This window comes from Rhinolophus hipposideros (genome assembly GCF_964194185.1).
Source record: "Rhinolophus hipposideros genome assembly, chromosome: 11".
NCBI lineage: Eukaryota > Metazoa > Chordata > Mammalia > Chiroptera > Rhinolophidae > Rhinolophus > Rhinolophus hipposideros.
Window position 1 is genome coordinate 78,972,330 of NC_138057.1, and position 25,238 is coordinate 78,997,567.

At 59.1% G+C, this 25,238-nt stretch overlaps 1 protein-coding gene across 2 annotated transcripts in view; it reads right to left on the bottom strand.

Annotated features, from left to right (window-relative positions):
* Nucleotides 1–25,238, bottom strand: part of FIBCD1 (fibrinogen C domain containing 1) — a 33,905-nt gene that overhangs the window by 535 nt on the left and 8,132 nt on the right. For both annotated transcript variants that reach the window (XM_081066885.1, XM_081066886.1), the window contains exons 3-8: nucleotides 23,261–23,740; nucleotides 19,394–19,553; nucleotides 18,901–19,037; nucleotides 9,635–9,731; nucleotides 3,948–4,127; nucleotides 1–3,394 (exon numbers count right to left, since the gene is read on the bottom strand). The exon at nucleotides 1–3,394 is cut by the window's left edge and continues 535 nt beyond it. In XM_081066885.1, coding sequence (XP_080923011.1) covers nucleotides 3,135–3,394; nucleotides 3,948–4,127; nucleotides 9,635–9,731; nucleotides 18,901–19,037; nucleotides 19,394–19,553; nucleotides 23,261–23,740 — 1,314 coding nt within the window. In that variant the 3' untranslated portion in view covers nucleotides 1–3,134. The remainder of the gene's footprint in view (nucleotides 3,395–3,947; nucleotides 4,128–9,634; nucleotides 9,732–18,900; nucleotides 19,038–19,393; nucleotides 19,554–23,260; nucleotides 23,741–25,238) is intronic.

Sequence of the window (25,238 nt, forward strand, 5' to 3'; positions counted from 1 at the left end):
CCCGACTTCTGGGGTTCCAGCCCCAGCCAAGCCAGCCAGAGGCCTGTGTGGGTGAAAGGGTGGGGGTGAGGGGATCAGGAAGAGGCGGGCACTGACTATATTCCTTCCGCCCCAAGATAAAACCTATTTACATGTAGCTGCAGAGGGAAAATGCAATCTGAGAATTGCTCACAGCTCTGTCCTTATCTCCCGCTGACTAAGCTGAGGCCATCAGGGTGGAAACCCAGGTCCATTAGTCCACTGGGCTCGGGGAACTCAGGTGGCCAACCTCTGGTTTAACTCAGAGATGTACCCAAAGTTTGGGGGGCAAGGACTGAGGCCCCTGTCTGATTCCACGGAACCTACCTGGGCTGTGGAGAGGACCTTTCAGAAGTAGGGGTGCGGGGGGGGGGCCTAAGCGCACTGCCTTAAGATCCCAGTATAGAGACCCACCTCCCCTGCTGGCTCCTCTCAACAAAAGAGGAAGGAACTGGGGAGGGGTTTGGACAGGTGACATGGATGGCAGGGCCACAGGCACCCCGCCATCAAACCATCAAATCGGGCCCATGGGTCAGGGTTCGGGTGCAGTGACGATGGTCCCAGGTGACCTTTGCACACGTCTGTCATCCCTCAGGTTTCGTTGGAGCTGCCCCTCTCCACTGCACCCCTTTCTCCTGTGGTCACTGCCATCTGTGTGGGCTCCTTGAGGCCGGCCCCGGGCCTGCCTTGTAGCCTCCTGGCCCAGAGTGGGTGTGCAGGGCCACCTGTGCTCAGCACCTTTGAAGAGGTGCCCGTTGGGAAGAGAGGCACACTGGCCTTGTGTCCCCAGCATGGGGGGCTTTGTGCCCTTCCAGCCAGTGTTTGGTTCGGCCACGTGCCCCTCGTGGTGCCAGGCCTGGGCTGATGCCCTCAAGCAGGAAGAAATGGGTGTCTCCAGGCCGGCCAACGCTGACCACAGGCCCCGGAAAGCACCCTCAGCCATCCGCCTGCCAGGCCCAGGCTGTGGCACGTCTGTTCCTCCGCCAAGCCCTGGCGGGGGCATCCTGACACACACACAGCTGTGAATCCATTCGCATCGCACTCCCCAGGAGTTTGTTGGATGACACATCAGAAAGAGCTTGGCGCTTTCTAAATAGCGGCTGGCACTGCAGAGCTGGCAGCAGGAGCCACCTCCAGCCTGGGGCTGATGGGGGAGAGGGGGACTCCCCACGATGAGGACTCGGGGGCCCACCCAGGCTCTGCTCCTTGGCTGGGGGTCCCAGTGGCCCAGGTGGGCTGGCTCTCTTGGCTTCTAAAGGATGGGAAAGGAGGCCAGCAAGGCTCTCCGCTTCAAGTCCTGTGTGGTCATCTTACGTCCCCGCGCCCACTGCCCCCAGCCCTGCCGGCACCTGGGCTGCCTGTGTCACACTGGGCTGTAAGCACCTGTGTCTTGGCCATCTCTGCTTTGAGCTGAGTGCCAAGAGGACAGGGACTCGGTCTTGTCCTGCAGCCAGGGCAGGCCCTGGCCCACAGCAGATGTCCAGCAAACCTTTGCTGACCGCCGACAACCAGGTTGCAGGGTGAGTCAGTGGCACTCCGGGCCTTTCCTGCTGCCCCGGCTAACTCTGATTTATTGTCATTGAAGCACGAACTCCAGTGGGGGTGGGGGAGAGCTGGGCCCTACACACCCCATGTACCTGCCTCCAGGTGTTCTGTGAGGGCGTCCTGCGTGAGGAGGTGGGATGCGCCCCCTCTGGGCAGCTCCCCAGGCTGACTTCTCGGCCCTCAACACCGCCCCACCCAATCAGGTCCCCTCAAGTGGGAACTTGGAAAAACAGCCCTACGCTTGGTTCTGACAGCAAATACTTCAGCCCCTAGTTTGTTCAGCAGAAGGTTAAGGTCAGGGGTCCCAGCCCTGCCCTTCCTGGTCGCTGATCTTGGGAACCTGTGGTTCTTGTTGGGGGGGCGGGGTGCAACGATGGTATATCGGGCATTGGGAGGATTCGGTGAGAAAATGTCTCTCAGTGCCTGGCTGGAGCCTCAGTTAACGGGATTTGCCCAGTAAGGCCTCCTTCCCACCCCCGCCACCAGAGGTGGCAGTACCCATAATTACCAGCAGGGGGCAGTCTCTGAGCAGATGGGGTAATAGCCGCCAAACCCCTCCAGGTCCAGCCTCCACCCTCCAGGTCTGCTCCTGGGGGGCCTGGAAATTGGTGGTGAGGGTGGTACCAGCCCCACCACTGCCCAGAGAATCTAGAGGTCCTCACTGGCTGGGCTCAGACCAGTGGTGCAGGGTCTGCACCCTCCTCCGGCAGGCAGGAGAATGGGGTGGGGAGGGGCTCTGGCTGCCCCAGGAAAGCAGGAGGCTGGGCACAACAGCCAAGGGCACTGCGGGAACATGGGGTTTAATGGGTGGGGGACTCTGGGAACCAGCCTTGGCCACCTTGGGGCATGAGTCCCCACTGGCAGCTGAGCCACAGCCTGGCCTGGGGACGTGGTGGGACCCATGGCTACCGGCAGCCTTCACACCAGCAGCTCACTAGGGTCTTAGGGTAGAGGTGGGATCTCCACGCACCATGGAAACGAGGGAGGGGAATTGGGAGGCCCCAGGAGGCTGGTCTCACACCAGACTCGGAAGATCCGAACATTTCCTTTGCTGGAAGGGCTCCTGGGGTGCTGTAACGCTGGGTGTGTGGACTGGCCAAGTGGAGAGGCCGCGGCGGGTGCGTGGCAGACTCCTGGCCAGAAGGCAGCCGGCCTAGGAGCCACAGACTGGGCAGGTAGAATTCTGGGTCAAGTCTGCCCTGCCCCCCATCAGAGGCAAATCGGGGGGTGGAAACAGTGTGCCGGTGAGGTGTGACTTCGCCTGCCTGCCGAGGGGGCTCCGTGTCAGGCTTGGCCTGGCCCACCCCAACGCAAGAGCAAGAGCGGGCCAGCCAGGTGCGGGCGGGCAGACAAAGGAGCGGGAGCGCGGTGGGGTGCGGGGCGGGGCCGGGGTGGGGGCGGGGCCGGCCGCAGGTGGGCGGGGCGGGGCGGGGGTGGGGCCGGTCGCAGGTGGGCGGGGCGGGGTGGGGCCGGCCGCAGGTGGGCGGGGCCGGGGTGGGGTGGGGCAGGCCGCAGGTGGGCGGGGCCGGGTGGGGTGGGGGTGGGGCAGGCCGCAGGTGGGCGGGGCCGGCCTAGCGGTCCTCCCGGACCGGCCTGATCTTCATCTCCGAGAACTTGAGCGAGTACTGCCAGCCGGTCCAGGAGGACCACTCGATTCCGTCGGCGTAGGAGGCGTGCGCGCCACGCAGGTACTGCCCGTTGAGGTTGGACGTGTGGCAGTTGCGGTACCACCAGGCGCCGCGGTAGAAGGCGGCGCAGTTGTTCTCCGAGTGGTCGCTGTCGCGGTCCTTGGTGGTGAACCTCATGCCGCTGTGCTTCAGGAGGGAGTCCCCTGCGCAGGCGCGCACACACAGGTGTGTACTCGGGACACAGGCGCAGGCGTGTGAGCACAGCTACGGGTGGGTGTGCACACATGAGCACAGTGCTCCCCACGTTTACATGCTGGTGCACACACACCTGCCCCAACACACCCCTAGTGTCCACGCAGCTCGCACGCTCCCACGGTGCCACCTCCGGGGCCCGGTGGCTGTCCCTGGGTCTAGGCAGTTTCTCTCCCTCTCCCAAGCCTGTTCACATGCTCCCTTTCCTTGCTTTCTTGCTTCTGCCTAAGAAGAGAAACCCAGCCCAGAGGGGTTCAGCCACCACACTTTAGAGGCTCAGGACATCCCAAACCCTAGGTGTTCCCTTTCCTGGCTCTGGGTTCACTTGGCTCCTATGCAAAATTGGGGGACACTCCATTGCTGGGGTGAGGACCAGGTGGGACTTGGATGGGAAGGGAGAAGCCTTGATCCTAACCCCAGAAGGCAGAGCTCCTGACCTGGCAGGGCCTTTGCCCTCCCAGGTGGGAAGACTGCTGGGCCCCCCGCTGCACCCTGGAGCCCTACCTGCAGTGCCCGAGTAGTCGGCCACCGTGAGCGGGTACCCGTCCTCTTCGGGGTCCACGGAGAACAAGCCCACGCCGAAGCTCGCATAGTGGGCGTACGCCGTGCCATTGTCAAAGTCCTCCAGATCCACATGCAGCTCATAGGCCGTCTGCGTGGTCAGCGCGTGGAGCCTTCTGAGCCCTGGATGGGGGAGGATGCAGGAGAAGTTGGGGGACTTAGAAGGTGACCCCACAGAGAGAAATAGGGAGAAATGAGAGCTAAGCTCATATGGTTGGTGGCAGAAAGGGACAACAACCCCAAGTATGTGAGGTGGGGCTCAGTACACAACAGGTGCTCAATAAATGGGTGAGAGGCAGAAGGTGGCGTCTGCCTCCAGGGCTTGGCTCTGGACCCCTCACGCCTCCGCCCCCCCAACACCCAACACCCCCCCCCTCTCCCTCCGGTCTCTCTCTCTCTCTCTCTCCCCTCCTCGGCTCTGCTGTGCCCATCCTGGGGTCTCATGCCAGGCCTCCCTCTCCCCCTGGTACCCCCCTACACACACACACACACACACACACACACACACACACTCACACTCACTCAAGGTGCTTCCCTGCCGTTCTGATTACCTCTTGATGAAGAGGCCATTTAATTAAACGCCTTACAAGTTATCAGCATTGAGTGACTTTCATCAGTCTCTCCCTCCTGCCTGCCTTTCCTGCGCTCCCCCCACACCTCCCCCCCCCCAGTGGGTCAGCTTGTGCATACCGATGTTCGGCCCTTCACCATCCCGGTGGGGGGGCCTCGGCCCCATGGCCCAGGCCCAGCATGTCCCTGCATCCATATCTTCCTCACCGAGGACCCCGAGGACCCCGGCAGGACCAGGCCGTGAGAGCATAGGGCTCTCATCTCCCTGCCGGGTCTCCACTCCCTAGCTGGAGTTTCAGAGCAAGCCTCTTCCCTGTCTGGGCCCAGCTTGCACTCCTGTGGATTGGGCCTCAGGGCACTAATGTGAGGGTGTGGGGACAGAGCCAGGAGGGCAGTTTCCAGGCTCCCGGCCTCACGTGGAAAGGTGCCGGCTCAGGTAGTAAATGGCCATCAACTGTGACTGGATGGCCATCAGCTGTGGCTAGTTGGCCGTCAGCTGTACCCAGTGAGCCATTGGCCACTGATATAACTGCTGTGGCTACGCTAGCAGAAAATGGGGGCTAGCAAGAAGATGATGGCTGAGCTGGCAAGCGCGGATTGCAGTTAGCAAGTGGGGTGGGTTGGCAGAGAGAAGCGGACGGCAGGTTGTGGGTAGTGTGGCCCCTGCTTCCTGTGTCTCCAACCCGGCTGCCAGCGAGACTATAGTGGTGTGACTCCCCTATTTATGGCTCCGTGGGTGTTCCTTTTCAGCCTCACCATGTCCTGCGTTCTTATGTGGGGAGCCGGACCAGAGACCCCGCAGGCTGTCCCGCGCGACACATAGCATAGTCAGCGGGATACGGTGCCAGCCAAAGCTCCCCGAAGAGCGGTGGACCAGTTTGTGCGTATGACCACTCGGTCTCAGGAAGACCAGGAGGAGCAGCTGCCGGAGAGCTGGACCCCGTGGAGGGGTGGGAAGATGTGGACGGTTCCCCAACCAGCAGAGGCCAGAGAAAGCGAAGGTCGTTGCGGCCCTGTGGGCTGGTAAGTGCTTGCCGAGGCCCCCAACCCCAGGTTGGGGAGGACTTGGAGCCCTTTCCCTGCGGAGAGGGCACACGTTGTGAGGCTCACAGCCCTGGTGAATGACTGTGGACTATGGGGAATGGGCTCCATCCCTAATTTAATGGACCACTTGACTGTTTGCTTGGGAACGTACCACCATGCAGTGGAACTGGCGGATGTTTGCTTTTGTGTCTCAACCAGCCGCCGTGGAGAATATGTGAGAAAGACTGGCTGTGCCCAGGAAGTCTGGCTGTGCCGAGAGAGAGTGGCAGTGCCCTGAAAAACCCTGGCTGTGCGCAGAGAGCCTGGTTGTGTCCAGGATATTGTATTCACCTCCAGGCTCCTCGCACAGGGCTCCTCACGGAAGACGCTTGTCACGTAGATTGTGAGGCGAGAGCCTGTAGGGGTGGAGTGTGGGGACAGAGCCAGGAGTGCAGTTTCCAGGCTCTTGCCCTCATGTGGAAAGGTGCTGGCTCGGGTAGTAAATGGCCATCACTGTGACTGGATGGCCATCAGCTGTGGCTAGTTGGCCGTCAGCTGTAACCAGTGAGCCACTGGCCCCTAATATAACTGCCGTGGCTACGCTAGCAGCAGATGGGGGCTAGCAAGACGATGGTGGCTGAGCTAGCAAGAGCGGATTGCAGTTAGCACGGCGGATTGCAGCTAAAAAGTGAGGTTGGTTGGCAGAGAAGTGAACGGCAGGTTGCGGGTAGTGTAGCTCTTGCTCCCTGTGTCTCCAACCCGGCCGCCTGTGAGACTATAGTGGTATGAACCCCCTACCTGTGGCTCCGTGGGTGTTCCTTTTTGGCCTCACCATGTCCTGCGTTCTAATGTGGGGAGCAGGAGCTGAGACCCCCGCAGGCCGCCCCGCATGACAGAGGGGCCAGAGGGCTTCACAAACTCTGAAGGGCAGGCAGCGGGCATCAGTGACGACAAACACCCTGGATGGAGCTTACAGAAGCCAGGCACTGCTCTGAGTGCCTCACGTGGATTAATGGACCCTGTGTAATTGGAATGAATCCAATTTAATGAAAGAATCCCTGTGCAGCTCTTAGAGCAGTGCCCGGCCCGCTGCACATACTATCCAGGTGTTTGCTGCTGCTGTCACCATCCAGTGAGGCAGGCACTCTTATTATCGCTATTTTATAAGTGAGAAAATGAGGCACAGGGAGGTTAAGTAACTGGCCCAACTTACAGATGGTAAGTGGCAGAGCAGGGATTTGAACCCAGGCAGATTTGCCGCAACTCCTTGCTCTTACTCAGTTCTTGCCCTAGGCAAACAATCTGATCCCGGAAAAGGGCAAGAGGGAGGCCAGCCCAGGGGGGATGCTGGAAGATTCCTTTCCCCACCCCTGGATGGTGGCTGATGCCCAAGGGCCTACCATTAGCACACCATTCCTTTGGGCTAAGCCTCCCTGTGATCCTGATGGGCCGTCCCCATGCCCACGAGGGGCCCCTGGGCAGTGTGCCCCAAGGGAGGGGTGGGGCGGGGATGCAGGGGGCCTCTGGTTCCCCTTGGATTCAGCTCACCCTTCTTCCCATGAATGCCACCTCCTTACTTCCCTCTCGCTCCCTCCGTCCTGGCTCTCTGTGCTTCTCCAGCCCTTGATCTGCCAGGGTACTCACCACCCCCACTTCCCCAGGCCCCCGGCTGGTGAGCTGACCTCTGACCCCATCATCCATCACAGTTCAAATTACAGCACTTGAGAAGGAGCCAGCAGATTAAAGTGGAGCGAAAAGACACTTAGACCCCAAACCTCATATCATTACCCCGTGAACTCCCAGATGGATTAAAGATCTGAACCTAACACATAACACCAAGAGAAGCATTAAAAAATAAGAGACATTTTCATAAAACTGGGAGGGGAAAACAGGGCCTGGAACCCAGAAGATAAGAAGGAAAAGGCTGGCAGAATTGACTACATACAAAATTTAAATTTCTAGGAAATAAGCAATAATTTTACCAAAAAAAAAAAAAAAAGCTGCAAGATAGACTGGCAGTAAATATGTATCATGTGTATCTGACAAAGATCAATAACCTTAATATATAAAGAGCTCCCATAACTCAATAGGAAAAGACAAAACACTGATGAGCAGGTGACAGGGGAATGTGGCAACGCGGAGGGAGGGAACAGCTCCGGGAAGTAGTGGGCTGGGCTCAAGTTGACATTCTAGTCAGGGCTCTGTCTGCCAGGAGCTAATCAAGGCTCTGCTTAAATGTTTCCTCCCGAACCTTCCATTGCTGCTGATAGATTTCAATTAAGATGCCTGCAGAAGTGGAGGCTCCAATGCTGCTCTAAGGGGGCGGGTGGTGATGCGGGAACAGGGTCCCCAGCTAGCTGCCTTCTCCCTATCTTTACACACCCACCTGGAAGGGGGCACAGGAGAAGGGTCGCCCCACCTAGAAGCTTCTCTCCCCAACTCCTATCCTGCCTCTGCTTTCATTCACTCAGTTCAAAGCTTGGTGGGGCTCCAGCACATGAATCCTCCCTAGGCTCCCCAACACACACACACACACACACACACACACACACACACACGCGCGCGCGCGCGCGCGCGCGCACGCCTGTGACTTGTATCACTCGCACCAAGTGACCGCCCTTTCTGAGCCTCAGTTTCCTCATCCATAAAAAGGGGAGGACAACAGCAGCACTAGCCTCCCAGGCTGAAGTGTGTAAAACGGGCTGGGCACACAGGAGGTGGCAGTAAGTAGGGGCTGGGTCGTCAAGTCCACACAGGTGTCTGGCCGGCCTCTCCTGCAGCCAGTGCCAAGGACGCAGCAGAGGTCAGAGCAGAGAGGTCCTTCCCTCATGCGTCCTGGGTCACGGAGACGGATAGTAAGTAAATCAGCAGCCAGACGCCTCTGCACACCCAGGGGAGTGGGCACACACCTAGCCCCCGGCCCAGGACCAAGCCTCCCCTCCTCCCAAGGGCTCCACGGAATGTCCTTTCAGACCTGGGACCCTCCTGACCCCCACCTGGAGCCCAGGCCTTGGTGCTCAGCCCTCGGCTTGGTGCTCTCCACAAGTCACACCTTTGCTCGCACCCCCTCTCCCTCCTGCCGGGCCGCTCCCCACTGCACTGGGGGACACTCCCAGATATCCGTGCCCGGGGAAGCTGGAGTGGGACAGGTGCACCGTGGGGCATGCAGTCATTCAAATGCTGGAGTGTGTCTTTCCAACACAGGGTGTTTAGTTTAGCATATGTTAAAATATAAATGGGGGTGCCTGCTCATAGGGGTACAGGGTTTCTAGTTGGCGGTGCAGAAAATGTTCTGGAATTGGATAGTAGCGATGACGGCATAATTCTGTAATAGGCTAAACAATCACCGAATTGTGCACTTTAAACAGTGAATTCTCTCTCAAAAAAATCCCAAATTTCACCTCAAGCCATAACTCCCTCCCAAACACACAGAACCTCACATCTGTGGTTTTCATGAATGCTGCTCTTTAGAATGAAATTATGTAAGACATTCACAATTTAAAGTACTGAGTGAATTTGAAGAGAAACAGTACGTGAATAATAGTAATAACACTAATATGGATCCGAGCTCTTTGAGCCCCTACCGTGCTCCAGGCACAGACTGTGCCCGCTGCGGGAAGCGTGCACTGTGTGCCGGGACCGCCGGGAAGCAGTGCCTCTGTGTCCCGAGCACAGCACCGCCGACATCTGCGGGCGGGGCGGTTTTGAGGTTGTCCTGGCCCTCCTGGTACGTGGAACTAAGCCCTGCACCTCCCTGGACTCAGGACAGTGACCAGGTGCCAGGGCGTCCTGGACAGGAAAAGCCCACGTGTCCACGGGACCCTCACAATGGCTGTGCTTCCTGTATCTACCTGCCCCTGGACCTCATTCACTCTGAATGTACCGATCCCCTTTTGATGCAGCACCTGTGAGCTGACCGGGGCATGGGAGACACAGACAGACATCCATCCATCTGGGAAGGGCCCACTCTCCCAGCGCCCCGTCTGGGGCACACAGCGGGAGAGCAGGCCACCCCTGCAGGCGGCAGGGCCTCTCACCTAACCAGTGCTCCCCTGTGAGCTTGCCGAAGCCTTCCCGGTAGGCCTCCCAGCCTCGGAAGAAGTTCACGGAGCCGTCCTCCCTGCGCTGAAATACCTGCAAAGGGAGATGAGGATGGAGAGCTGGCGCCAAGCACCCCAGGCCCTCAGCCCCCATGTTGGTCCCCTGCGCACCACTCCCCCACCCATCCCCTGCCCACTGGCCTCCCCTTTCCCTCAGCAGCTGAGGTGGGACTGACCAAATGCCCCCACACCCCCAGTACATCCCCTCAAGAAGGAATCATGGTCACTGGGGCAGGTGGAGGAAACCCAGCTTCCAGGCCAACCTCTGCCTCGCTGTGGGACCCTGGACTGGTCTCATCCCTGCTTGGTCCTCAGTTTCCCCACTAGTCAAATACAAGGGGTGGGTAAGGGTCCTGATATCTTCCTGAGGTCAAAACAAAACCGAAAACCCATTTTCAAGTTTTTAAAAACCAAGACCACACACACGTACACGCATGCGTGCACTTCGTCTCCAAAGCTCCCTCTCTCAAACCGCCTTCACCAGTCACCCCCACCCTCATAAAAAAAGCCCCGGCAGAGGATCAGTGGGGGCTTGGGAAAGCAGAGCCCCAGCACCTCTCCGGGGAGGTTGAGGAGTCCGCATCCGGCTGGGGTGTGACCCGGGTGCCAATGAGCAGCCCAGCGGACTCTGTTCCTCATTTAATAACATTCCTGGTTTGGGAGTCGGGAGTCCCATCGGTTAAATTGCTTTGAAATAAGTACCATGCGCTGGTCCAGGCCGAAGCTGCCCTGAGTATTCACAAGATCCGCTGACAATCCTGTTTCCACGTGCCCCCACTTCCACCTCTTTCTGTTTAACAAGCTTTTCCTCCTCATTTACTCAGGCAGCACCCCTCGCTGCCGACCCGTGTCCATCCGAAGTGTTAGAAGTTTGGCTGCGACACCAGTGAACTGCCAGTTTCATTACTAAGCAGCCTGATTTCAGTCGCCTGGAACTGCCCGGGTACGGGTCTGTCCCTCCGCGCTCCGCGTCTGTCCCTGGGGACCCATTGGTCCCAGTGTTTGGGCAGCTCTGCCTCAGGCAGCGGGAGGGAGGTGACACCCCCTTTTTCTTGCTCCACGACCTGAAATCTGGCCCAGTCCTGAAATGTGAGAGTCATCAGAAGGGCCCAAGGAAATTCGATCAGGCTCATAAGATCTGAGTGGTGTGAGAGGTATCGATGGCAGTCCCATTGTGACCCTGAGCACGCCTGCGGAAAGGCCTAATCCCGGCAGAAGCTCAGGCCTCCCGCTCTCCCCGGAGAAGGCAGCCTGTTTCTGCCGGAGGGAGGGAGCCGGGGAAGGGGGTGGGGTGGGCAGTGCTTACGGATCAGGGCTCCAGAGCTCCCCGAGTTGGTCCACCCCCCTGAGCTTCAGTTTCCTCCTCTGTAGAATGGAGATTGTAACAGCTCCTGCTCCACAGGCTGTAGCCATCCACCGAGAAAAGGCTCAGGGCCCAGCATACAGTCAGCGCTCAGTAAATGCCAACTGGAGATTGCATCTAGACGCAGGCCCGGCCACCTGTCTCCTCTCCTCCCTACCCTGCCCGTTGTCGTGTGGCCTGGGAAAGACCCTGCCCCTCTGGGCCTCACTATCCTCACCTACTGAGAAAGGCTTCTGCCTCCCAGGACCTCAGCAAGGAGTCAATGGCACGGCAGCTGGTATTATTATTGTCATCATTATTGTTTGTCCTGTTAGTATTATAGGAAGTAGAAAGTGGGGGTGCCAGGCTTCTAGGCACAGGTGGGGCATGAAGCCCAGATGTTGGGACAGGCAGGCAAGCGGCAAGAACAGCTGGTGCTGAGACCTGACCACAGCAGCTGCTCAGAGTCCTCCTCATGCCCCCCCCCCGGGGGCCCAAGTTCTGTGCCCCCTGGGCCCCTCCTCATTACCACAGACAGAAGCCTGCACACTGGCCAGGGGTCAGGCAGTCGTGGGCAGCAGAGTGGGCGGTCTGACCCATACCTCATGCCCTCAGCTGAAGGCCGGGCTGGGCACATGAAGGCGACCGTCCTACCACCCACGTCTACACCCACGTCTGCCAGCCTTTGCCACAGACTAGGGCGTCCGCTGCCTGGGCTGCACCTCCTGTCTCCTTGCTGGGCCTCTCATGCCACGAGCTGACCTCTGAGCCCACTGTCTTCAGCCCCTCTTCCCACTGCCCTCCCCGGCTAGGTGCCAGTCACAGGCCTGTGCCCTCCCGAGCAGCTAGGCATACATCAGTGGGGGTGAGTGCGTGTCTGGGGCCACCGGGCCTCCCGACCTTTCTCTTCCACCTGCAAAAGGACACTTCAGTCAGGTTCCCGACCAAGTGGTTTGAGGTGACACCAACTTAGAAGCCACAGCAGTTGTTTACCAATGTGGGCCCTTTACCCTGAGTGGTGATGAATTTCGACCCATAAAGTGGCTTTGCAGAAGCGGCTCTAGACGCGTTGACTCAGGAAAGTGCCACTTCCAAGGTGACACACACTCACAGGTGTTTCTATCTGAAACAGAAGGCCCTGACATGACACCTGTCACTAAGACGGATGAGCGCTAATATTTTCTATCCTCTTCAATTCCATACCACTCTCTTCAACTTAAAAAGTAATGCTGATCACAGCCCATTAAATTGATTTCTCCACCTGACTACGGATCACGCCCTGCAGTGTGAGGACTGGTGCTTGATGCTGCTGACCGTGGCCACGGGCTGTCCTTATCCCTTGGTTTAAACACCGAGTGACCGAGGGCAACCGCTAGGATCTCAGACACGGAACCCAGCCTCACCCTGAAGCTGATTACAGCGTGCAACCTGCAGGCTACTCCCAGGCGTGCTCTCGCCGGGCGGCCGCAGGTTGTCTGCTGGTCCTCCCAGGTTCCAGGTGTGCGGGGAGCTTTTCTCTCACTCCAAAGCTCCAGGGCAAACTGCATCTGTGGCTTCAGGTTTCTGGAAACCAGCTGGACTTCAGGGACCCTGGATGGCAGGACATCACCGTGCCGGAGGCCTTGAATACAGAGCAAGGATCGGCCAGCCAGGCAGCTATGGAGAGGGACGTGAGGAGAGGATCGATGTGTCCACTTCCCCTCCTCTGCCCACGCACAGAACATGAATCCCTCTCAGGCAAAAAGTGGGGGGAAGGTAGAGAAAATAATTACTTATTAATTCTGAGGCTAAAATATTCATTGGTCCAGCTCCTGGGGCATCTCTGTTGGGTTCCGGCTGCAAGGATTGATGGAGAAACACTGGCCACCCTGGCCTCCTGGGCAGCTGCCACGAGTGGGAAGACAGACAGAGCTCGTTTCCTTGGTGCAGATTCTCAAAAGCCAGCTGCCCGGTGCGTCTTCCAAGTACTGCTGAGGGCGGCTGTGCCAGCAGAGCCAGGGCCCACATGCTTCTGCAGATGGCGCTGGGCCGTTTCAAAGGAAAGAGGACCGCACTTGGGTGGAAGGCGGGAGGTAGAGTGGTTGTTGTCCCGTTTGTCGGACGGGCCCCAGGGATCTGTCTTGCGCTCCAGAAGTCTGGTTCCCACCAGGGCCCCTTCCTCACACAGGCCCCATCCGACCTGCCCCTTCTTTGCTATGGTGCCAAGAGTACACAGTTAGCGTCCTGAGTGCCAGAGCCTGGCTCTGTGGTCACCCCAGCACCAGCCAGTGCCTTCAAGGACAGCCACAGCCCTCGAGGCCACCACGGCCCGGAGGGAGGGGTTCATGCTCCCAATTAACAGATGAGAAGACTAAGGTGTGACCTTAGTCTAAGGGGTGACCTTTGCAGAGGGGGCTGCCTCTAGACTGGGGGGCTGGGGCCAGAAGAGGGGGTATTGCCAGTGCACAAATACAGACTGAGAGGTGCCCTGTGGCTGAGGGGGGTGGACATTGCTCCTCCATGCCCATGAGCCCATCTGGTCCTCACCATAGTTGAGCCAGTCCAGCCCCAAGAAGCGTCCTGGGCTGGCACCCAGGACACCCAAGTGCTATCCGATGGTAGCCAATGGACTGTGTGACCATTTAAGTCTTATCATCTGTCTTCTGCAAAATGAAATGGCTGCTGCCCTAGGCCCCATGTGGTGTCCCCGGGGCTCGCAGCGGTGACTCTGGCTCTCAGAAAGCTCACAGACCCAGAAGACATGGACGCACAAGCCAGCAGTCGCAGGGCAGAGCAGCTCCCAACCTGGCACGTTCCTTCGATCTTTCTGCCTGCGTTTCCTCATCTGTAAAATGAGGAGTATAACAGCCTTGGCTCCCAAGGATTCCGTGAGAGTTACATGTGCTCATTGACACACAGAATTCCACAACGGTAACGATTGTTGTTACATTTGCTGGGAGCTCAGAGGAGGATGAGCCATCACTGGGTTTGGGAAGGTGGTCCAGGAGGGCCTCCTGGAGGAGGTGCTCAGCTGAACTGTTGATTGAGTTGGGTCTTGGCAGGTAATCAGAGTTGCTGAGGCCCAAGAGTTGGAGACTGGGTGGGTCCAAACCCTATGAGATGGGGAGAGGGTGTCTCTGCCATCTAAGAAGAGTCCTCAGGAAGCACCATAAGCACCATCTGGGATTTTTCCTAGACTCTGATGAAGCCACTGTGGAGACCAGTGATCTGCAGGCTGGTGTTAGCTGTGTCGCTGTGGCAGCCACCAGCCTCTGATTGCGGGTGGGGAGGAGCACTGTGGCAGAGGCAGATTCTTGTTTCTAGAGAACAAAGAACTTGAATGTGTGAGCGGATGCAGACCTTCAAAGGCGGCTCCTCGGGAGGCTCTGCCCGCTTTCCTGGGAGGCAGTTGCTCCTTAAAACCTGTCTGGACACCTCTGGGCAGCAGCCCCAGGGAGCCCCTGGTCTTGCCAGCAAGAGCACAGGTTCCAGAAAAGGCCAAGCTGAGTTCAAACCCTGGCTCTGCCTTTCACAGGCCGTGTGACCTTGGACGGGTCCGCAACGGACTCTTCCAAGCCTCAGTTTCCCTCTCCATAAAAGACCCCTTTGTTAACCTGCAGGGTCGCAGCAAAGATGCAAGGAAGTAAGAGAAAACCAGGCGGCACACAGTAGGTCTGACCAATATCACCTCCCTCTACTTCAGAAGCAGCTGCCAAGCCCAGGAGGAAGTGGGCCCCCGCCTTGTTTTTGACTGAAAATGGTACCCCCGGGCCTGGCCCCCCGCCATGCTTCCCCAGCTTGGCAGCCGCGCCTGGCACACACCACTCGGAGCTGCCATTTATCAAGTGCTGAGGCACCAGGGAGCCTCACGTGCACTACCCCAGCTACCTTACACGTTTGAAATATCCAAATGGCTCTGGACGGGGGCAGGCTTTCTGGGCGCACTTCAGTCAAAGGAAGGTGGGGATGTTGTAAGTGCCACGGACCCCCCAGAGCAGCAGAAGCCAGTGTCGAGCCAGGCAGCAGCTTGGGGACACGGTGGCTCACTGATGGCACAGCACGTCCCGCTGCCACCACTGCTCTGGTGGCCTCCAACTCCACAGTCCGGGATGCCCGGCTGGGGGTGAACCCCCTGAGAGCAGGGGGCACCTTGTTTCTGCCTGAGCCTAATCCCACTGCCACTGCCTCCGCTGGGCTCTGCTCCTGGTGGCTCCTCTGATGTTTCCCCAGTGAGGGGAGGATTTTCCTCCCGCCTGAGGAGCTCAGGCAGGGGGTGGGGCTCGGCGGGGAGGGGAGGGTTTCTCTCTCAGCTGAGCGATTAGAGTCAAAGTTGAGCCACTGACCCCACACGACAGTCAAACACCTGGCAGAGCGTGGTGGTTGCAGCCACTCGGCTCATGGCGTTAGGGGCAGTTGGCTGAGCTGCGGATCTGAGTGGAGGCTCAGAGCAGAGCCGATTCTATTGCAGGTCCCTGCAGTGGAAGAGCCTGGGCTGGAGCCCGATTTCTGAGACCCCAGCTGATAATTATGCAAAGACGAGGGTTTGGCAATCAGGCCTGGGTGACAGCGCCCCTAGGGGCAGATCTCGGTGGGGGCAGTCAGGACAGACAGGCAGCCCCCTCCTGACCACTGAAAACCCTCACAGGGCCCTGGGCATGGCCACAGGGCTCCCAGGCCCTGGAAGGAGGCTGAGCAAGATGGGGAGGCTGCCCTGCTGGCCAGAGGAGGAAGGGGGCGCCCCAAGATGGGATGTGACCTTTCCAGTCTCCCAGGGTGGGGGGAGGTGAGCTGGAAACACCCCACGCATCACCTTCCAAATGAGGAAACTTGGCCCTCTATTTTATCCCCACTTAACAGACGAGAAAAGGGAGGCTGAGAGAGGTAAAGTTCCCTGGCTGAAAGACGCCAATAGTCCCTTGTTTGGCAAGAATTTAGGGCGTGCCGACGGTGTGCAAGCACCAGGTGGAGTCAGGCCTACAGCATCACCAGGTGACGAGCGGCTGCTCCTGGAGCTCCCTCCTGGTTGGGCAGACAGGAAACACGTGGACAGGTGATGCTTAGCTCCACCTGTGATGGGTGCAAAGGAGCAGGAGGGGTGGCCTGGCGGTCAGGGAACCTCGCAAAGGACACGACAACGAAGCCGGGCCCAGCCAGGACGGTCCTTACCCAGCGTCACAGGTTAGCAGGCCGCAGCCTCCCTTCCTGCCTTCCTCCTCCTTTTCTGGGGCAAGGGTCTTGGTGGGTGCGTGTGTCAGGTCCACTCAGAAGTGGCCTTGACAGTTAGCAGGACCGGGGCCGCTGTGGCCTTTGGTGAGCATGGAGAGGAGGCGTGGGCTCAGCCAGGGCCAGCGGCCACCTCAGTGGAAAGGTCACCTTGAGGCCTGTGTCCACCTGCCACCGTGGCCTCCCCTCCCCAAGGAGACACGCGTGGCTCATTCCCACTGCAGTAAGAATTCAGGACCCATGGACTTCACGTTTCCCTAACTGTCCCCCACACCCACCATGGCCCTCGGCCCCATGTCTCTGGGTCACCCCCTCCCTGGGGAAACCCCAAAGGCCTTAGGAGACCCCTGTGCCTTTAGGAGAAAGCCCAACTCCTCATGTGCCCACACAACCCAAGCGACCCAGCCCCTGCCTGCCTCCCCCGCCTTCTCTTAGGGCCGTGGAGCTCCATACACCGGCAGAAGGGAGCCACCACGGTCCCAGAACAAGCCCCACCCTCTCCCTGCGGACCTCTGCAGGTGTGTGCCCTTTGCCTCCTCCCCCAGCGCTGGGACCTCCCCATCCAGAAGCCTCTCTTGGCCGCCCCAGGCGCTATCAGAGGCTCTCCTCTGGGCTCCCCCATTCCCCGCAGCCCTGAAGCCCTCACACCAGCCCAGCTCGCGGAGCTCGCTGCCTGGCAGGGGGTAGGCGCTCAGTCCTTCAGTGCATGGATCCGAGAGTGCCATCGTGTGACAGTCAGTTCCACAGACATGGGGGAGGCTGGGCCTCAGGAGGCCGGGCTGTGCCCTGGGCCTGCTGCTCCTTTGCTGGGTGCTCTTGCACAAATCTCCTGCCCTCTGCCAGCGTCCAGGGGTTGGAGGGGTGCTGGCAGTGGCATATCAACTGTAAAGTGCCCCTCAGGTGGGCAGGGCTGCTGAGCCCCGTACTCGCCCGGTCCAGTCTCCGTGGGAAGCAGGCTCTGGGTGGAGTGTCCAGCCCCGGCGCCCTGTCCACCAGGGAGAGCCATCCAGTGTTGAGGCTCGAGGCAGTCTGGACATGGAACCTAATGAGGATGGATGTTACTGGCGTCCAGAGAGGCGGCGGCCAGCTCCCTTCCAAACAAAAATTGAGTTTCTGAGAGATTCTGTGTGGCAAGGAGGTGATCCTGAAACATGCCCAGAGGTATCTGGGAAAAGATTGCTTTTGACGGAAGCCCAAATGGATATTAACGTTTATTGGTGGTACAAGCACTTCTCAACTGAAACGGGCCTTTCTTCCAGAGCCCTGATCCAGGTGTCTGGGTGGGAGGGCTGAGCCGGCTGCCTCGCTCATCGGCTCCCCTCTAATCACCCCGGAAGCCTGGGACCCAAGAATTACGCCTCCCTTAAATCCTGATTGACTTCCCGGGAGATGGACTTCAAGTTCGTCGGAGTGGAAGACGCACGGCTCAGGCCCTCGTCTCGGTCTTTCATTATGCCTGTCCTAACTGTTAACTCTGATTTTGGGGCTCTGGCTGGTACACTGGTGCTGGTGTGCTCGCTGAGGGGATCCCAGAGGCAAACACCATAACTCAGATGTTCTGAGTTTGGAAAACAAAAGAGCTTTTAGCTCCCAGAGGCAGATCCAGTACATTTGAAAGCTCTCCTCTGGAGCTTGAAGAGAGGTTTAGAGGTATGTCTGTTTCGGGGTCTGTGGGGAGTCTCAGCTGCTTTACACAGGCGCCTAACGACAGGCTCTGCCCTCCAACTGTACTCACCTTGCCCCCTGCCTGCCCATCTTACTCAAGCATCCCTGGGGCAGTGGGGGTCTCGCTAGGCAACCCCTGGCCCGGTCTGGGGGCTCTGTTCCTGGCTGCGTGGCCCTGAGCCATTTTCTCAGGCCTCCCTCCAGTACATTCCTTTTCTGCTTAAACCAGCCACTTTCTTTGCTTTTAGTGAAGACCTCTAAGAGATGCAGGTGGGTATCCCCATTTCCCAGCCAAGGAGACTGAGGCTCAGAGAACTTAGGAACTCACCGAAGATCCCATAGCAGGACTGAGAGCCCCATGCAGGTCTGTCTGTGGATGGTGGCGCCCCTCTAACCCCTCCAGCCTCCGTGGTGTAACCACCATGCTCTCCACCTCTCTAGCAGAGGGGCTCAACTGCAGTCCCATCCCTGCCTTTCTACTGGCAGCTCAAACCTTGCATTGCTCCCACTTCCCACCCAGGCAGAAACCAGAGGTGCAAGGAAGTCCATCGGGGTCTTTGCTCCCAGCAGCCGGGCTTCCCCTCTTTTATCTCCTGCACAAGCACCATACACAGGATAAAATCGGCCCTGAACTCACATCTGCAACAGGTTCCTGGGGCCCCGTTTCAACCTTGCCTCGCCCAACACTCCTGGGAACTGCTGTTCTGACAGGGCTCGTGCTCAGGGCACAAGGTGTCTCCGTGGACAGGCCACAGGTCCAATATCTGCTCCTGAGTGGGCCCCAAGGGTCAGCTCACCACCTCCATTTGCTCCATGCAGGTTTCTGGGGGTGTGGAGTTCTTTGGTGACATTATAGGCTGGTTTGTGGGGGCTGGAGGGCACCAGGTGGGGGGCTAGTGAGAGGCTGCTCAGAGCACCTGGGGTTCATGGCCTGGGTCACCGCAGGGGCCTGCTCTGATGGTCTGCAGGGCAGAGAGGGAGCCGGGAGACTCACCGTCCAGCCGCCGCCATCTGTGTGCATGTCACAGTAGACCTGGAAACCAGTGGGGTCATGTGTGGGGAAGACGGAGTAAATGCCGTCCTCCTGCTGTCCGCTCAGGAGGACGTCCAGACAGTCCCGTGGCCGAGAGCCTGAGACAGGGAAGGCTGTCAGGGAGGCGGGCCTGTGCCCCCTCCACCCCCATCCCTGAGTCTCTCTGACTTCTCTGTCCACCCGGCAATGTCACTTGGGCTCAAGAGCCCAGGCCTTGGGGTCAGACCTTGGCTCTGCTGCTCCCTGGGTGGGAGCCCTGCCTCATCGGGCTGGGAGAGGGCTCAGAGGAGGATGCAGGCAGGGCTCCCAGGGCTGCCTGGCAGCAGGAAGTCCTTTGCAGACAGCCGCAGTGTTTCCTTGTTGGGATGGGGGTGGGGGATGATGGGGGTGGGGGTGATGGAGGAATGAAGCTGGGCACCAGGTCACCCAAGGAAGGCGACCCCACCGCACTCACCGTTGGCGCAGCCGCGGGGCCGCGACCCCCTGGCAGGTGCCCTCTGCAGGTCAGCCTTGACTCGGGGCCGGCCGAGCCCCCGGTCCCTGTGCAGGGCGTCCAGGATATCACTGACCGAGTTCAGCAGGTGAGCCACGTGGCCTTGGCTCTCGGAGAGAAGCTGTGGGGCACAGGGGTGGTTATAGGGGCAGGGGCTCTGCTGGGGGCCTGGCACCACACCTGCCAGCAAGGTGGGCTCCTGCTCTGCGCTGGCCCCAATCGGAGGCGGTCTGAGCCAGAGCTCGGAGGAGGGGGCTCAAGTGGGAGGGGCCGGCGTGGCTCCAGCCTCACCCTTTTCTGTGCCTTCAGCCTCAGTGACTAAGAGGCCCTGTTGTGCAGGTGAAGGCAGCACCTGGTGTCGGGCAAAGCTGGTTCAAACCCCAACTCACCCATTTTCCAGGTACACTACGGGGGCTTAACCAAGCCTTCAAACAGGGCTAACATGGCCTCCTTGGTCCAACTGCTAGGACTGGTGGTGACAACCATGGGAAGCTCCCAGCACAGTGTGGGGCCTCAGCACTCTGCCTTCCCTCATCATTCAAACTCATAAGGCGCCTTCCAGGTTACAAAACACCCTCACCCAACATCTCTTCTGATCCCAGCAAGGCCGTGAGACGGGGTGGGTGAATCTGCGCACAGCAGGTGGGGACCCTGGGACAGCACCTCAGGGGAGCCTCGTGAGGGGTTTGCACAACCATCCGACGTCTACCCCCTCCCCTCACCCCACCGCACTGCTGGGGAAGGGGGGCACAGGCTTGTCGTTTCCTTGTTACAAATGGGGAAACTGAAGCCCAGAGAGAGAGAGCTCCCTGATTGGGTATGACTTCAGGCCACGTCACAAGGGCTGCCTGGCAGGAAAGGCACCCAGGGCTGTGTCGTCACTGCGCAGGGAGCCCAGGGTGGGGCTGCGACGGGGGCAGTGGTTGGGACCCAGGCTCTGGTGCAGATTCTGGGTTTTGACTCAGCCCCTGGAAGAGCAGCTGAACCTCTCTGCACTTCTTTCCTCCTCTGTGAACCAGAGTAATGGGACCTGTGTTTCTGGGTGGGTGGCGGGGCGAGGTTCAGGACACATGTGTTGGGGTCTGAGTGCTCAGTTGGTGTTCTCTGTGTCCTTTCTGTACTGGTGGCCACAGCTCCCGGCATGGCAGTCCTGAGGTTTGGAGCTCAGTGCCGTGCTGCCCCTGGGGGCCTCTCCACTGTGCCTGCTGCCTAAAGGTGGGGGGGGGGTCTGTCTCCTCCCCAGCCTGGGCTCCGGGAGGCTGAAGGACCAGGAGGCTGGGACGCCAGGTCATGGGCATCGAGCAGCCAGCCAGCACACCGAGCCTGTCACCTGCCAGATAATAGCTCGTTCAAGGAAGGAAAATAGAAATATACAGTGCCAGCAGTTTACAAAATATGACTCTCGGCTTTTATAGAAGCAGGGCCCCGGCAAGGCTTTTAGTTTCCCTGTCAGTTTCTCTTGTGCTGAGCAGGTGATTCAGTGAGGGCTGAGGCCTGGGGGAGAGGCCGAGAGGGGCAGGGAGGGTGTGTGGGCGAGCCTTCTCCCGGCAGGCAGCGGAGTTCTCCCCGGGCTTTAGAGCAGCGTCCTGCACACAGGCCCCATTGGGGGAGCCCTGCGGCCCCTGGGAGGGGCAGGGCTTTGGGCAGCAAAGATCGGCAGGCTCATTGGTTAAGTCTCTAGGGTTCTGCCCATGTTTCAGCAATGACACAGGCACACGAGAAACCCAGGCATGGCCCGCTCTTGCTAACAAGGACGCTCAGTTTAAACCAGCAAATGATTAAAGCCGAAGAAAATGTACGTATCCTCATGCCCCGAGTTAATGGGGAAATCGTCCCCTGCTCGCTGAACTGCACGGTGCATCGAGAGGACACGGCAGCTTTGGGAAGCAGCGAAATCAGAGTTGCTGATGGCCTGTAGACAAAGCACTGGCCATGCTTGGCCTCAGTCGGCCCTCCATAGAATGGGGTCACGATCGCCACCTCCTGGGGCTACTCTGCCAGGAAGTGCTTATTAGCACACGGGGGTGGGCCCAGCCGCGGTGGTTCCCGTCATACTATTGTAAAAGGGATTTTCAGTGGGGACTGAAACTTCAGTTTACAAACCATTTCCAGCGTAATGATAAGAGATGCCAAAGAGCAGGCAGCATCTCACAAGAGCTAGACTCCAGCCGAGCCCCGTACAAGGCATGGACTGTTATCCCTATTTTGCAGGTGAGGAGACCCATGCCTGCGAGGGCACCTGACATGCCCAAGCTCCCACAGCTGGCACTTAAATCCTGAGGGCAGAACTGCTCAGCCCTGCTGCTCCTGAGCCAGGGGGCCTCAGACGTTTGTGTACGTGAGTCACCCTGGTGCTTACTGAGTGGTTGGTACCCGGGGCAGGAAGGGTGGTGATTTGGGATGAGGCCCAGGGATGTGCCTTTTAACAAGTAGCTCTGGCAATTCTGACAGGGGTGCCCATGGGTACTGCTTTGAGAAACCCAGGTCTGGGTTGATCAGCTGAGGGTCTGGGAAGCGTGGAGAAGAGCTCGAAGCTAGGCAACGTGGCTCTGCAAGGCACATGGTCTCTGAAATCACCCTGGGTCTCTGGGAGATGAGTCAAATTATACATTCCTTTGAGGAGTAAATATATCAGGTGAGCCAAGGTACTCCTGGCCCAGAAAATCTATTAGTCTTGTGGGAACAGCTGTAGGCCTCTGCTTGGATGGGTGGTGGAGACCCTGAGACCCCTCCTCCAATCCTCTACCCCAGCCCTAAGGGTGAGGCGTCCCTGGGCCGGGCCTAGCTGACCAGGGGCTGAGCCATGTGGAGAGCAAGGCAGGGGTGTGGGGGGAGGAGGCAGATCTCTCAGACAGCCTGGAGGTCTCCTGAGCCCTGCTGATGGGGGGCGTGGATGTGCAGACCGAGGGGGAGCAAGCAGCAAGGGGGCTGAGCACCCCACACCCACCCCACCCGAGTCACCCAGACAGGATGACAAGCCCTGTAATTCCTCCAGCTGTAGCCTTCAGAGGGCGGGAAAAGGGCCATTGCTCATGGGCGGTTGGGTGACCGAATGCCTCGTCATCTCTGGTGTCCAGAAGGGGCTGAGGCCACTGGTGGGGGCAGAGCTCACCTCCTAGTCCCTAAGGACCTGAGTCACAGAGGTGACAGAGTACGGGGCTGGAGGCTGGACAGGACACCGGGAGGCCAGCTGCCAGGCCTGACCTGGCCACTATACCCATGGTCCCTTTCTGGGCCTTTGTTTTCTCTCCTGAGAAATGGTATAAGGCTAATGAGATGCCCACCCCCGAAATCCCCGTATCTAGGAGCACTGTATTTCTTGCTGTGCTTCAGGCACAGTGAAGCCGGAAACTCTCCCCCCAGATCTACCCAGCACTTCCTAGGGCCTGGCTGGCTTGGGGGGCGTCGGTGAGGCAGAGGTGGTGGGGCCAGGCTGAGGGTCTGGTTTGGCTACCTCAACTGGAAACTTCGGGCATCGAATGGCAGTAAATGGGGAGGGGGGCCTGGCTCTGGCCAGGGGGCTTACCACCAATTAATTGACCATATGACTTGAACCTCAGTTTGCTACTGATGAAGGCCGTGTCTGGCCTCACCAGGCCTGGATCTGACCTCTGCTGGATGCCACACAGGCCACCCAAACACCAGGGTTCCCAGGGTGGCATGCAGGAGACGGTTTGTATCCTGCCACCATGAGCCGTGTGGGTCATCTGTATGAATAGCTGGGCACTTGGGGATTCCGTGATGCCGAGTGTCCAGCACAGGGTTGGCCCATGGTGGCAGCAACCCCACCCTCCCGCCGAGACCTCAAGCTCGGACCCTGCCCCTTACCTGGATGAGGCGGGCCTGCTCGCTCTGCAGGGCACTGAGCCCCTGGCCCAGCGTGCCATGCTCCTTCCGCAGCCCCATGCACTCTGCCTGCAGCTCGGAGGCCCGGGCCAGCAGCCGGGGCAGCTGGTCAGCCAGCGTGTCCAGCAGCTCCTGCTCCTGTTCGCCCACCAGCCGCGGCTCGGCCTGGTGCTCGGTCAGCGCCTGCAGCACGGAGGCCTGGACACCCTCCAGGCGGGCGAAGCCATCGGCCAGGTCAGGGCAGCGCGGGTCAATGACAATGCTGAGGTGCGAGCTGTCGGCCCTCTCCACCGTGACCAGGGCGCTGTTGGCACCGGCTGGCCCAGTGCTGACAACGGGTGGGGGGGCCGTGCCTGGCGCGTGGGCGTGGTTCAGGAAGAGCACGGCGCCGGTGACCGTGACAGCCAGCAGCACAACCAGGGAGAGCAGCACTGCGCACAGCACGTAGCTACAGCCCGGACGCTGCAGGCCACCAGGGTACGTGGGCAAAGACAGACAGACAGACGGACAGACAGGAGAGAGAAGGAAGGGGCAGCGTCAGGGGCGGACCTGGGCCTCCAGCTCTGCCCAGTGAGGGCTCAGGCAGCCGCAGGACGGGCCCTCGTGCCTTGTGAGACCTGGGCCAGGCTCCGAGTTTGCCCTTCTTGGGGACAGTGGGGGAGTTGTACAGTGACAGAGGTGAGAGACAGAGAGATGGGGACACACCAAAGAGAGAGCAAGAGGGAGAGATGCCCAGAGGCAGAGAGGGAGAGAATGAAAAGAGAAACAGAGGCAGAGAGATGGGGAGATGGATGGAGAGGGTGACCCTTTCCTCTCGCCTGCCCTGCCCCAGGTGGCCATCTTGGGGACAGAGATGTCTTCCCCCACCGAGCCCACTGGGTCTGGTGAGCACATCAGCTCTGCAGCCAGATGGGCTCAGCTCAGGTCCCCACACAGCCATTTCCCAAGGGTTGACTTTGGGTGAGGGACCTCAACGTCTTCACCTGTAAAATGGGCCCCACTGCACACATGGGTGCTTGGTGACTCAGGGTGACAGCACTGCTGCTACAAATCGACGTGCTATCACAGAGCAATGAGTGCCTTGGGATAGTGGGAGCCTGTCACTGAAGGGCCCTTTCAACCTGGAGCACCCACATCCCAAGTTCCAAAGCCTGTGCAGGCTCATGAGGCTGCATGAGTCCCCAGGCACAGGGTGGCCCCCCAAGCACTTCCCCTCACCCCCCTCCCCGTCCTGTCTCCTTCCTCTCCCTCCTCTCACCACAGAACAGGTAGAATAAATACCATAAACACCGAAGTGGCTGTGAACCACGAAAGAGGAAAGGGGCCACCCTCCCTCTAAGGAGGTGAGGGCTAGGGCAACAGGGCAGCCATGTCTCCCAGAACAGGCAAAGAGGCAACGCGGACAAAAAAATGGAGGCAACAAGCGAGGTAAAAACTGGGTTCGGGGTGCAGTGGGGCCGAGGGAAGCTGAAACACAAGTGCAGCTCGGAATTAAAGGAGGCACCGTGACATAGTGGCAAATCCAGACCCACTGGACCGAATCACTCACGGCCCAAAAGGGAGCTTGGAGAACGCCACTGAGCATCTGACACATGGGGAAACTGAGGCCCAGAGAGGGTGAGGGGCTTGCCCCGAGTCACACAGCAAATCAGAAGCAGAGCTCAGGCTAGATCCCCAGCCTTCTGCCTCCTCACAGGGCCAGCCACCTTGTATGGTTGAATTTCCCCCACATGTTCAACTTTCTAAATGGGAGATGCGTCTTTAAACGCGTTAGTATACGGAAGCACTTAGCACCACTCCTGGCACGGTGTTCTCATGCAGTAAATATTAGCGACTGTATTAGCTCATGATCAGTGTACACAGAGCATCTAGAGGTGTTTGGTTTTTTATTTTCCACCCAAAGTGTTATTTTTGTGTGTTATTGATGCTAGGATGCACTTTCTCTTTTATTCACATTTTA